At 43.1% G+C, this 13,526-nt stretch overlaps 1 protein-coding gene across 1 annotated transcript in view; it reads right to left on the bottom strand.

The window, feature by feature from the left end:
- Window positions 1-11,336, bottom strand: part of FBXL7 (F-box and leucine rich repeat protein 7) — a 160,848-nt gene extending 149,512 nt beyond the window's left edge. The window contains exon 1 of the mRNA XM_065752449.1: window positions 11,054-11,336. Within this exon, the coding sequence (XP_065608521.1) occupies window positions 11,054-11,090 (37 nt within the window). The 5' untranslated portion in view covers window positions 11,091-11,336. The remainder of the gene's footprint in view (window positions 1-11,053) is intronic.
- Between the last annotated feature and the right edge of the window lie 2,190 nt (window positions 11,337-13,526).

The following is a 13,526-nucleotide window of genomic DNA, read 5'->3' as shown; positions in this document are numbered from 1 at the left end:
CTTACTGGAATGTCCACAGCTTCCAATTTTACAAGTTTCATTAACTTAGCATGTACACCAAGAAGCAGCAAGATGTGAATGCAATTTCTTTTGAGTACTACACTGTTAAACTAAAAGGACAGAATATCAACAACAGAATATGCCATGTATGAGTAATATCCTTAATGTGTACACTGACCTTACAGGATCTGAAATTTTAAAGTTACTTTTCTGTATAATTTTGTTGTTAATTCTATCCCCTTCCATACTGCTTTGCAGAAGCACAAGAGGTACCACTCTCATTATAGTTCTCTTATTAAGATAAGACTTGAACTGTCTAGTAGGCTAACTCAAAACCTAAACTCAGGATAGCATGTTAAGGTAGGGGTTTATTTATTTTTAATCTTTTCATAACTTTTTTTTATTCCAAGATGAAGCTAAGTCCTCATCTGAAAGAGCATCCAACTGAAAAAAGCAGTCACTCTTGTTTGAGAGATGATAGGCTCAGACACACCATGAGAAAAGGTCTCTCTTCAAACTGAAGCAAACTGTTTTGATGTTGTTACAGCAGAGATCATTTGTTGTCATTTGCTCAACTTTAACCATTTTCTATCATCCAGATACATTCTAAAAGTAGTCATTTCACTAGATAATTGCCTAGTAAAACAGTCTGACCTACTGTCTTTAATGCAGTCAGTCAAGCAGTGCTTTTGTTTATTTAAGATTTCATCCAACAAAGGTAGTCTAGGAAAAAAAAAAATCGGACATTTCCATCTATACATACCCTGTCTTACAGCTCTTGGCTGCACTTGAGATTATATTGAACTTTTTCCTCAAAACCTCCTACTGTCAAGCCTACAACAAAATTTTCCAAGCAATCTTCAAATTGAATTAATGGTATACTGTTAGAATGCTTTAAATGCTGAGGAAGAGCATCCAAGTTCATCTTAGAAAGAATTTAAGAGTATCTACTGCTCATAAAGAAGAGGAGAGAAAGCTGGAACAGTTTTGTTACTCTTAGTTCTGACATCCAGTCATTGCCAACTAAAGATTACTCCCTACAACTCTACTTAATTATCAGCAATATTTATTGGCAACATGAATCCAAACCAATGAGGGCAATAAAGATATAGCAGCTCTTCTTGCTTTTGAACTCTTGTGAAAAACACTGCCCACTGAAATAATCTAGCACATCAGATGAAAAACTTCACCCAGCTTGTCCAAAATGTTTGTTCTGGGGAACAATTCAGAAGACTTAGGGGTTCTTCAAGGGAGAAGCACCACCACTAACAGACCTTGGTACATATAGGATTTTTTCAACTAACATCAAAGGGAGACTTATACAAAATCTCTAGAACCAGTAGAACTCATTCGACACTCCACTTGCTAGCTATAAGCCAGCAATTACAGGGTTAAAGCAAGAATGCTGTAAGGATTTTCTTCTCTTCAAGTGCACAGTTAAAAACCTGGTCTTGGCTCCAGAATGCCTTCTAAATTTTCAGAATCCTTCACAATTTGTCTTACATTTCCTCCCACAGTCACTCAAAACCATGGATGGCAATCCTCAGAAACATGCCAATTAATAATATGATTCACAAAAAGACCAGGCTCTATGTCCTACCTACCACATTCCTTTCATCCAAGTGCTGATATCTGATTTAGGAAGAAAAGTGAGAAAGGCATGGATAGGATTAATCAGTTCTTGAAAGGCACAAACAGACAAACCACATAGCCACTAACTGCCAGCACTCCTGCCTTAAAGGCTCCTGTGTCTGACCAGACTTGTTCTGGTTTAGAAGCTAATCCTGTGGAAGCTGAACTTCACTTTCCAGGAATGTTGCTGCTCATGTAGGGACTTAATTAAGAAACCCTACACTTCAGTGAAGGACGGGGCAGTTGGACGGGAAAAGCAGGAGACATTACCCAAAGAAAGGCGTGAATTTTCTATAGAAAATGAAGTCTGCAAAATGAAAGCAGGAAACCCAGAAAGGAGCAAGTCTGCAATGCTCACTTCTGTCCAATTTGTTCCTCCAACCTTTTCTCCCAAGCTCAGAACAGGTAGGCAACTATGTGCTTTAATTCCACCATGTTTGTTGACCCAGAACTAGAGAAACATGTACAATTTTAAGATACTGAACAGTCATTTTTAGTTCAGCTGCTGGAGACAGAAATACAGTTTGACATCCTACGGTGAGAAGCAAATGACATCACCACCAAAGCCCTTAATTAAAACACAATGCTTCAAATCAATAAATTCCTGGACAACCGAGCAGAAACTAACCCTTCCGCTTACTCCCAGTTCCTGCCTTACTTTTTGATAAGCTGTGAGCCCATTCACAGTTGAATAACTTCTCAGTTATGAGGAAAAAAGCTCTTGCACGCAGCCACTTGAAACCAGAGTCAAAGTGGGAACGATTAGTAATTGTTTGAGGGAAAGGAAGTTTCACATTTACCTTTGTTCCAGCAGTTCCTGGCAAGAGACAAAATATTCACAACAAGCATTCATATTTCCCCATAAAGACAACTAAATAGTGCAACAAAAGGTACAGTCACCAAGGAATAAATAGCAATAGTTTCCTAAAAGAAACAAAGACATATGCACAGGTAGACTGTTTTGCTTAAGGAACGCCAATGAAAACTTCCTATCAGACTGTGCTGTGTACTCCATACATATAAATTTAAAGAAAAATGGTCTGGAAAAATATTCAAGGGTGACATTTTTCATGTCTGAACATTTTAATTCAGACAGCGTATAGTTCTGATCCTAAAAGCTTTCATGGAGTTTATCACGGCATAGGATGTGCAGCCTTTCATCTTTGGAAAGTCACCTCCCCTCCTATACCAGAGAAATGCTCATGGAATTGATAATACCAAGAGGTGAATTAAATATAAAGACAGCATTTTGGAATTAACATTTTAGTTTTAATACCAACATCAAGTAGTATCATATACCAAAACACAGAAGATGCTCCTTTGTGTTTTGTACAACTTTAATTTTAAATGAAATTCTTCTACATCTGAATACCAACCCACATCTATCAACATAATTTAAAAGGGAGATTTAAGATTCTACTTTTTTAAATTCATTTCTAGAATATGTAGAAAGAAGTAAATCTCTAGTAAAAAAAAAAAAAGACTACTTCTACCAAGAACTGATGCAGTCATAGCAACATCAACTTAAGAGCTACAGAAATTATTTCCTACCATGACTAAGCCTAAAATAACTTACTAATTAAAGCAACAATCTCCATTTTCTAGAATAGCAAAATATGTGTTCCTGGGATAGCTCTCCCTTCTGGGACAGACAAAACTTAGTAGGAAGCTTTTCCTAAAAGCAAAGGCCATTCACACTGTCAGAGACAACCAAAAACCAACAGAACCAGATTAGACCAGCAGAAGTCTCAGGAAGACCTTTCTACTTTGTTCACCTCAAGGAAAGCAGTGTCAATCTGAAGAGTGAGTTTCTTTCAACTGTGAAAAAGAAGACTTTTATGTTACTACTCTACTGTAAGGTATAGAATAAAAAATACAAGCTGCTGATAATCTCTAAACCAGCTGTAGACAAGTTTATAAAGCACTTTTAGAAATAATCAGCTACTTAAAGACAGCCTTAGCACTTGTCAGTTCTTGATGCAGTTGAACTCTGCTCCTGAAAGCTTGGTAGCACCTTCTGTACGTGTGAGCAGCCAGCAGAACAGGATGGAGTTGGGGAACACTTGAATGGGATCAGAAATAAACCCATGAGACCTGACTAGATGCACCTCTTAGCACTGATGTAACCGGCCAGTGTCATGACAAGGTGACTCAGTTACCTTGGAAAGGTCAGAACAATTGGGAGTAGTTCTTGAGTATTGGATGAAAGCAAACACTCACCTCTGTCTTCAGAAAGGAAAAACACACTACCAGCAGGATGAGAGAGGTGATCCTACTCTTCTGTTCAGCACCAATGAGACCATGCCTGGAGTATTGGGTCCAGGTCAGGATCTCAGTACAGAAAAGAGATGGACATACTAGGGGAAAGTCCAGAAAGGAATCAAAAAGATGCTGGATGTGCCAATCTCTTCATATGAGGAAAAGGAGAGAGAGCCTGGACCTCTTCACAAGGAGAAAAGAAAGTTCAGGGGGCAGACGGGACTTTCCTAAGTAACAAAGACTGAAGCAAGATCTTCTCAGCAATAGTCAGGAAACAACAAAATGAGCATAAACTGAACAACAAGCACTTCCATTGTTGTAATCCTGCCCCCCCTCCTATAAAGGGTGACTGAGCAGTAGGACAGGCTGCCACATAGACACTGTAACAACTCTATCCTTTGGACACACTTAAAATCTGTCTGGACATGGTCCTGAGCAGCCTGCTCTAGCTGGCTGTGCTTTGAGCCAGAGTTGAACTGGACATCTTCAGAGATGTTATCTGTGTACTTCAGACTTTAAAGCATACATCAAGATACAGCCAGGAGTTGATTGGAAAACATCAGTGTAATGTTACTGCCTGCGCTGATCTCCACTGGCAGTCCAGTGTTCCAGAATAAGAAAGCAACTCTTCAACAAAACATGCAGCAGCAAGAGCACCTATGATATCAAGCCCTGCTAAAAAACAGATGAGGGCCCTCAAGCTTGTTGGCTACAAAAGAGTACAATCAAACATGAACTCAAGGAGGGAGGTCAACTACTAGATCTTCTTGACATACAAAAGCATATTGTTAGTTTCAGCTTAATGCTAGCATTGCTAACTGGAATTGAAATCCCACTGCTCTGAGGCTTTTATTTATACCTCTCAATAAATCCAAAGGTTCCAAAAATTCTAAAAGCATGAGTCGTAGTAGTATAACATCAACAATTTTCACCGCATATTTCAGCAATAGCTTATTGTTTCCATCATTTTAGTCAAATAGAAAGTTAGGCTGATGCCACAAGAAATTTTTTTATAAACTGTCAGAGAAAAGGCAAATGGAAAATGGAGAACAGAAATGTGTTTTACTAGGTGCTGTAGAAAGGTAGTCCTGTGCAGTACTTCTGTTGGTGAACAGCTGTTGTCTTTTGTCATACACTCCAACCGCATCTTCTTAGACCAAGTACTGCCATCATTGTGCAGTGAGAAAACAACATTTCATAAGAGCTCATGAGCAATGTAAGTAAACCCCAAATAGACACACTGTCTGTTCATCAACTCCCACAACAGCCTGGCTGCCTTGCAAGGATGGGATTTAATTGAAATACTTAGTCCAATTAATGTTCTGGCTTTTTTTTTTTTTAAACATAATTTAAGAAAAAAGTCTAAACCCCTCTAACCCAACCAGTCACACGCACCTGAAGGATTGTGTGCTCTCTGGTAACATAGTAGCACCAGAGCTTTAAATAGACAGTCTACTTCCTCACAGTACAAGCAGTCATACAAGATTATCACTGTGATAACTAGATCCAAATCTTCCTGTCACTGTCATATCAGTCTGTTCAATCCGTGATCAAGAGGATTGAAATCTCTTGCTGATGAGCTACCACTGATATTATTCCAACATTTCCAGCTTCTCCTGCCATCTTTTGTTTCTTAAAGCAAGACGTATGAGCTTTTAACTGCTACTTTCATAGCACTTCCTGCAAATTTCATTAGTGTGCTTATAGAAACAAATTAAGGAAAAAAGTTTTAGAATACATTCATTGAAAAAGATTATTAAAAATCCTTCCTCCAAGTTAGTACTTTTTCAGAATACTCCAATATACCATTCCTCCTGCTGTTATACGCATTCGTACACAAATCTGAGAAAAAGAGTCACGTGATTTAAGATGCTGATATGACAAATTTATGTATTGTAGACAGGAATTTCCTGATTCAAAACACGAGCATGAAAGAGAGCTTCCTGCTTCTCCCTTTACTCTGCAAAGGTTCTTCAGAAGGATTTACTACCCCAGTATGCCCTTAATGCTTTGCAATACAAAGCTCCAGGTTAAGTAATTCACTAACATGAACACTACTACAGCAGGGATATGACAACAAGTCTAACCACATGACTCCTCAGTTCAAAGGTCACTACCCTTCTAGTTTCTAAATGCTATGTTAAGCATTTTCACACATGAATTGTGAAAAGTCCTGTTGAGCACAGGAAGGAAGAAGATTCCCAGTACCATGCTGATTGCTGCAATAATTACCTAGTTCAAAAAGAGACTGGTGTGCTAAGCCCCAAGTTGTAGGGAAACACACTCTTACAGCTGATTTCAGTTTTGTGGAGTAGAAGAAATGCACATGGAAAAAAGATAACCAGCAAGTTTCCTCCCACCTCTTCCCCCCCCCCCCCCCCCATTTACTTATTTAAGGCAGAAGTTACAAAGTATGCAGGGTGATGAGATATATTTCACTAAGAAACAACTTGTGAAGTTTGGCTGCCAGTACCAGGCTGAAGCCTTTGTCTTCTACACCCAGCCAAGCTCAGCAGACTCAAGACTTCCTCCAAGGCAACATTTGAAAAGTGCATATTAATGACCTTCCTACAATTCGGTCTCTGTGACAAGAGCACTTCATGCCTCTCTACATAAGATATTTCAAAGCATCTGTTTGATCATCGTGGTTGAACACTGCTTTAGTTTACTGGAGGTGAAACCTTTCCTTTGGTCAACACACAGACATTACAAATTCCTTGAGAAGAAGAGCCACAGTCTCTACCAACTTCTCAGTAACCAGACATCCTCAGAGGCAGACAGCACAATGGCAAGCAGATATGGGTACAATGAATGACAACTAACTGTCATTCTACTTCGAGGGTCTATAGCATTCAACATGAAGTTGATAGCATCTCTTTTCTTCAGCTCCCCCATTGAAGTCTCAGAAAGCCATTCTTAATGTAATGCCTATGCTAAAAGAGACACAGGTAGATTTGAAGCTGATGTGAAGAACATAATCAGACCCAACTAAGCTTTTCTCTGAGGTCAACTACAGCAATACCACAGGATTCAACCTAAACGCAAAGCAACAACATCCATCCAGTCACACACTGTACACCTATATTTCCAGAAAAGGTTGCATGTTTCATCTCTATTAAGAAAGCCAAACTTCTACTGACAATCCACCAACTTTTTTGTACTTCTGAAGGGTTTTTATTCCTGAATTGAAGTTGCCCTAATTTATTAAAGAATACAGAAATGGCTGATTACAAAACGAACAGCAGAACTAAACTACTTGATTACTTTGGCTTTTAGATGTCATCCACTGCCTTCTTCCAGTCACTTCCCTAACACAAACAAAACCCACAAAGAACCAAACCAATTCCTAGTTAGGAATTGTCAGCAGAAGTGAGGAACCCAGAAGTATTCCAAGGATGGAAAATGCCAGAAAACTAAGTACTCTGAAGACATTTTTGGAGCAGCAACTTTGACTTGAAAACATGTAGGCCCCTCCCCTCCCCCACAACGTGTTAGCTGAATACCAAAAAGTATCACAAGCACACAGCTTAGAGAAAATCTGCCGTTTGGAGACAAACTGCATAAACACACAAACACAATCCTTTTGCATTCCTTAGTTGTAAGTTGCATAAGAAAAGCCTTCCCTCACCAGAGTTTACAACAGTCACTTTCGGTTAGCAACTGTTGGCCACTGTCAGAGCACAAGTTCTGGAAATTTACACAAAAAAATAACACAAACTCAACTCAGACATGAAAACAAAGTTGGAATAAACCGCACAGCCTGAGAGACTCTTGTACCTAACCTTATGAGGCTCTTCATTCTACAAGCTTCACAGGGTGGAAGAAAAACCCTGGGCTCAAAAACTTCTCCAGCTACTGATGAGGCAGTGTACAAAGAAGACACCTCAGAACAGGAGTCACAATTTCATCATTCAATAATTCAATAAAATAGTTCTACCACTATTTGTGTTCCCTTACCTTCATTAAAATATTCTGTGATGCACTTCAGGTTCTAAAAACCAATATAAACCACTGGTAAAAGTTGATAAAGTGCTATAAATTAACTCTTTAAATAAAAGCCTTCCTCATCACTAATAAAGTTTCTCTAGCAGAAGACCACCATGCTGTACTGCTGTTCAGACCTGACATAAGCATTGCTTGTGAAGTCAATGTACAAACACATTACATGGAAGTAAATCAGGCCTATAGGCCCTTAACTACGGGGTTTTGGGGAAAGATTTCTTCATACAATGTCTCATGAGTCCAAAACCTCACCAGCTCCACATAGAGATCTGGTTTGAAAGCCAAAGGCAGCACAGTTCACAAGCAGTGCTCAGCAGCAACTCCAACAGAAAGGATACAAGTACTGGGTCTGTAAAGTAGACTGGGAACATTTTCCCTCCCCTGAATGGAAGGATTTAAGAGAACAACCTCCTCTGATGCGAACATAGATGGTCCTCTTTCACTGTGGTGCTTTATGCCAGCTAACAATGCAGTTCCAGGAGAGCTGCAGCTGCCCACACCAGCCCATGCTGCACTAGCACCAAAAGCCACCTCCATGAACTGTGCTGCCCATGCTTTGTGATGTGTCACAGCCCACCTCCGTGATGTGTCAAGGCTTCCACTCCAACGTTCACGTCAGCACACAAAGACCTGCATGGGAATTACCCCTCTGTGGTTTGTGAACAGCAAGTGCTCCAAAAGAAGTTTGGATAAGGACTTTAAAACCAGAATTGGGTTAAAGTTATTCCCAAAGAGTTTCCACTTAAGCCTTCTGAAGTTACACGTGCAAATCCACTAAGAAAAACAAGTCAGCTTGTCAGCAATGCTGCTGACTCAGGGCATCCACCTCCTTGCCCTAGCTGCCGTTCCATCTCTCTCTCCCTCACCATTGGCTGCACACAGCAGGTCTAGGTGTCTGATCAGCTCAGCATTACATTGAGGGGGATACACTTCCCTCCAGCCTCCTCATCTCCAGGCCAGGAATCATGCCTTATTTATTCAGCTGCAGCCCTCCTCAGAAATGTATTTTAAACAGAGATCCTTGAACAAAAAAAAAAAAAAAACCTTGACTTTTAATGCTTCAGCAACAACCGGCTGCTCCTTCCATTCTCGGGTTAGGACCTAGGAACGCCTCTCCTTACAAATCAAGCAAAGGATTATGTCAGTGACAGAATGGTGAAGGATTTACCCTGAGGGCAAGAAAGCAAAGGACAACAATAAGCGCTCTTGGGAAGGCAACTAACCCCATGCTTCCACCACATCAGTGCAAGCCTCAGAAGAACTGCTCCATGCTCAAATGGATTTCTTGCTCCAGTAACCTGCAAGCTTCCGTCATGCTGCTCAGACCTGACTGCTGGAGCAGGCTCAGAAAGACCAGCTCTGAGCTTTAACACATCACTCAGAATCTACCACACACTACGATAAGCCAGAAATCTCAAACTCCACAATTTTTCTAGAGAAACAAGCTCACATAAGGCAATCCCCATAAGGAAGCATTCCAAAAGACCAAGTGATGACTAGCAAAATAAACGGCATCCACTGATTTACTTCTAAAGCCAGGTGAACTCCTGTAAACAAGATTTGATATGCTATATTTCTTTTCCTTTGAATAGGAGAGTTGCGGTCATAACTTCATGCACTTTTCAGAGAAGCAATTCCATTGACGTTTAAGATGGGTTAAGACTAGGTTTTATCCTGTTTCAGAATGAAGTTTGTGGAAAACAGATGTACTCAGAGGTGCCAGGAATTATTTGTTCAGACTCTGAAACAAGTTGCAGTATTGAAGGTGAAGAGACAAGTAGCTGAAGCAGACAATTTCCTGATTTTCTACAGACTTGCAAGAGGTAAGGAAATATCATGTAAAGCAAGAGAAGTTTTAAAGGTAATTTTCAATTTTCTTCCTGAAATCCCAGTTCAGGTATCAGTGAGCAGTGAACTCGATGACAGCGCTGAAGAAGTTTGACTAAACTGAGATGCCTCCCTTCATCCCTCGAGCAGCACATGCTGCAGCACAATGTTAGCCTACAAAGCACACAAAGCTGAAAGTTACATGCCTAACTACAATTTTCACTCTACTGACTTAAACTTAGAGACACAGGTTGCTCTCAGGGCACAGCATGGCAGGGTGTACTTCCTCAGAGAGGGATGGTGGCACTATTTCACTGGGAGCACGGTCACAGGGTGTTAAAACTGGCTTTCTACAGCAATTAAATAGTCCAGTTGCCAAAGGCACACAAAGCCCCAAATGGGAACAGAGTACCTGATCACAAAGGCTTCCTTTTGTCATATCTAGATCTATTCTCCTTCTCCATCACCCAGAGAGAAAGCAGAGATCAAGAGCCTCACTACATTTCCACAGTATGTGATGCCACACAGAAGCTCCCAGGAAATCCAGACCTAGAGCACACCAGCAACGCACGGAACAAGTGACCTGAACCGAAAGACCAAACTATTGGCCACAGCTTTGCTCTTCGTTGCTGTTGTTCCAGCACTCTATTTCCAAGCGATGCAACGGTCAGTGCCACAAGCAGCTGCCGTCCCAGAAGCTGAACCTACTCCAACCAGAGCAGAGGGGCTAACCAGCCCAAGCACACCACTCGCTCGCTGCTGCTCGCCCTCGTATCCCCCGTCAGCTCCCACTCCCCAAGCATTGCTGCGGGCCCATAGCCGCAGCCCTACTCCCGGCATCACGCGCAAACTCCTGGACAATAGCACGCGCGAGAGACCGGGCGCGATAAAACGCCAGCCCGACCCATCCCGGGGCAAGGCAGATCTCCCCGTTGGGAGGCACCCGAGGAAGCTCCGAGCTCAGCTCCCAGGGACCGACAACCGCACCGCTCTCAGTTCTGCCGGAGTGAAATGGCAGGAGCGGGACCTATGGGTAACAGCTGGAGAACATTAACTCTCCCCCACCCGCTTCCCGGAGCGGATTTTTCTCCTCTCCTTTTTTTTTTTCTGTTCAGACAGGAAGCAGTCATACAGCATACCGCACGATATAGGAACCCCGGGATTGGGAAGCCTCACAAAGCCTCACGATCGCAACCCAATCGCGATAACTCCGGCGCTATCGCGACTCGCATCGCGGGAGGAGGCGGGAAGCAAGGCGACAGGCGACGCGGCGGGGTCCCCCCCACGAGCCGCGGCTGCTCCCGACTCCAGGACCCCCCTTCCCTTCGCTCACCCTCGCTGCCGTACTGCTTGCCGTTGCTGGCACCCATCCTGCCGCCTTCATGCTCACCGCCGCTCCCCGCCGCCCACCATCTCGAGGCGAAAGCGCCTTCCCTGCCCCAGTTGTAATCCACGGAACCCGCCACGCAGCACGGGGGCTTCTCCTTTCCTTCTTCTTCCTCCTTTCGTCCTTCTTCCCTCCCTCCTCGCAGCTCGGGCAGCCCCCTCCAGCCACTTGTTGCCGGGCAGGGACTCCAGGCACAGCCGCCGATCGCCGACTTTTGTTAGCGGCAGGCGCCTCCTCCCGGCGCCCCGCACCGCCGGGCCTGGGGGTGGGGGGAGAAGGGAGGAGGGAGGCAGCCCGGCCCCGGCCCCGGCCTTTAAAGACGCAGCGCCCGGCTTGAGGGTGGCCGGCTCCGGGACAGGAGCGTGGTGCCCCTCGTCCAGTGGGCGGTCGGGCCCCTTAGATACTCGCTTTAACTTTCTGGTGGTCCCTGAGTAGACCCCTGCAGCTCACAGAGGTTCCGTCGTAGGCTTACAGGACACTTTGAGTTAAAAGGGACCTCAAAGCCCAGCCAGCCCCGACCCCAGCCCCAACCCTGGGCTGCCACCCACTGGGTCAGGCTGCCCAGGGCCCCATCCAACCTGGCCTCGAGCGCACGGCTTTTCTGGGTGGCTGTGCCAGCACCTCACTGCCCTAACATCTAACCTAAATTTCCACCTAACATCTAGTCTAAATCTCCCCTCTTTTAGTTTAAAACCATCTCCCCCTTTGTCCTATCACTGCTAGACCAGTGAAAAATTAGTTTCCATGTTGTCATGGTGCCTTCCAGCCCCGTGCAATCCACAAAGCCACCACACCGAAAGACCTGCTTACCTGTTTCCCTGCTTTTCTGAAGCTCAGGCTGCCTCCTGCTTCACCAGAGGTCCTCCCAGAGACAGTTCCAGGGAATCACTCCCAGCCTTTGTCACCACATCAGAGAAAGAAAACACCCACTCAGCAGCTCCCTGAGTCTCCACCAGACTACACAACCCCAGTTCCCTCAGCCCCTTTTAGTAAGACTTGTGCTCTAGACTTGTAATAGTAACATTCAGCAAGTGCCTGCTATCATGGTTTTTCTGCTCCTGTCGCTAACGCTAATCCTCAATGTACAGCTGACTGATTGCCACTTCATCATATGCATGTCCTTACTTAAAAGGACAAACTGCTTCAATTCGGATTTGACCATAGGTTGAACATTTTTTTCTGGAGCACACTACTATCTTATATATAAAAAAGCCCATTTTCCCAACTTCATCCCAACACATTCTAGACAATTACTGCATATACAGATAATTTTGAACTAATAATCATGTCTTTGTCAACATTTTCAAATGGCAGTATGAGCCATATGGCAGAGCCTAGAACATAAAACTGAATGTACAACAAAGAAGTTTGTAAAATGAGAAGATTTGTGGGTATTTAACTTGAAAATAGTTGTGCGTTTTCATCAAGAGGTTACCTCAAGTCGAAACAAGTACCAATGCTAATGACTGACAAGTCATCAGACAACTTTAATTACACTCTAATCCTCTGAAATAACAGATTGTTATAGGTTCTCCCCATAAAAAGGTCCTGATTCCCTTCAGATCTCACAAATCCTGCTCAGATCTCACAAATCAGAGTACTAGGAAAATCATGTCTTCTGAGGCTAGGTTCATTAAACTGCCACCTGATGTTCTTCTGAAAGACAACATGGTAGCCTAAAAGTACAATTTTGTGTAATCAACAGTTAATTACTAACCACTTATATCAAGTGGACCTAGTCAGGATGGCCATGTTGTCTTCCCCTGAGAGGAACATCAGGGCAGTGCTAGTCTCCAGCTGTGCTGCAACCAGCAAGTGTCCCAGCCCCATATGCAGCCCAGCTGTGCTGAATTTTACCCTGAAATGCAGCCACAGGAGTATTGCAGTAGCCACTGCAAACTCCTCCCTTGGCAACCTCTGGCCTCCTCAGGTATGTCATGTGCTGCACATCTCATGGCAGTCAACCACCTCAAGGTGTTCCTCCCAGTGTCAGAGGGCCAGGGAGGCCAGCAGTCCCTCTTCTAACTCCTAGAAGGTTACACATTGACTGCAACAGCCTTTCTTGTATGTAAGAGAGAAATTCCTTAGACTGACAGGAGACCCAAACTCACATAGACCCAAGTTCATAGCCGTACTTGAAGGATTCAGACAGAACAGAGCTGCTGTGAGAAGAAACACTAAGAATGTGATGTGATGTAGTTGAAATGTATCCATTCTCAAGAAGTATTTTTAAGAACAGCACAGAGTGATATTTTGTAAGACATAAAGTTCAGCTGTCAAAGGAGCCCTGTAAAAAATAAAGACATTTGACAAACAAATTATCACTCCATCGTGCTTATGGCACAAAGCCCAGAAATACTGACAATTGCAAAACAAAAAGGAAAGAAAGAAGGAAAGAAGAGAAAAAGGAAGAGAGAAA

The sequence above is a fragment of the Cyrtonyx montezumae genome, unplaced genomic scaffold, assembly GCF_038088225.1.
Source record: "Cyrtonyx montezumae isolate F1298 unplaced genomic scaffold, pur_monq_1.0 scaffold_8, whole genome shotgun sequence".
Lineage (NCBI taxonomy): Eukaryota > Metazoa > Chordata > Aves > Galliformes > Odontophoridae > Cyrtonyx > Cyrtonyx montezumae.
The sequence above is the reverse complement of the archived record's forward strand: the minus strand, read 5'-3'. Positions and strand labels throughout refer to the sequence as shown.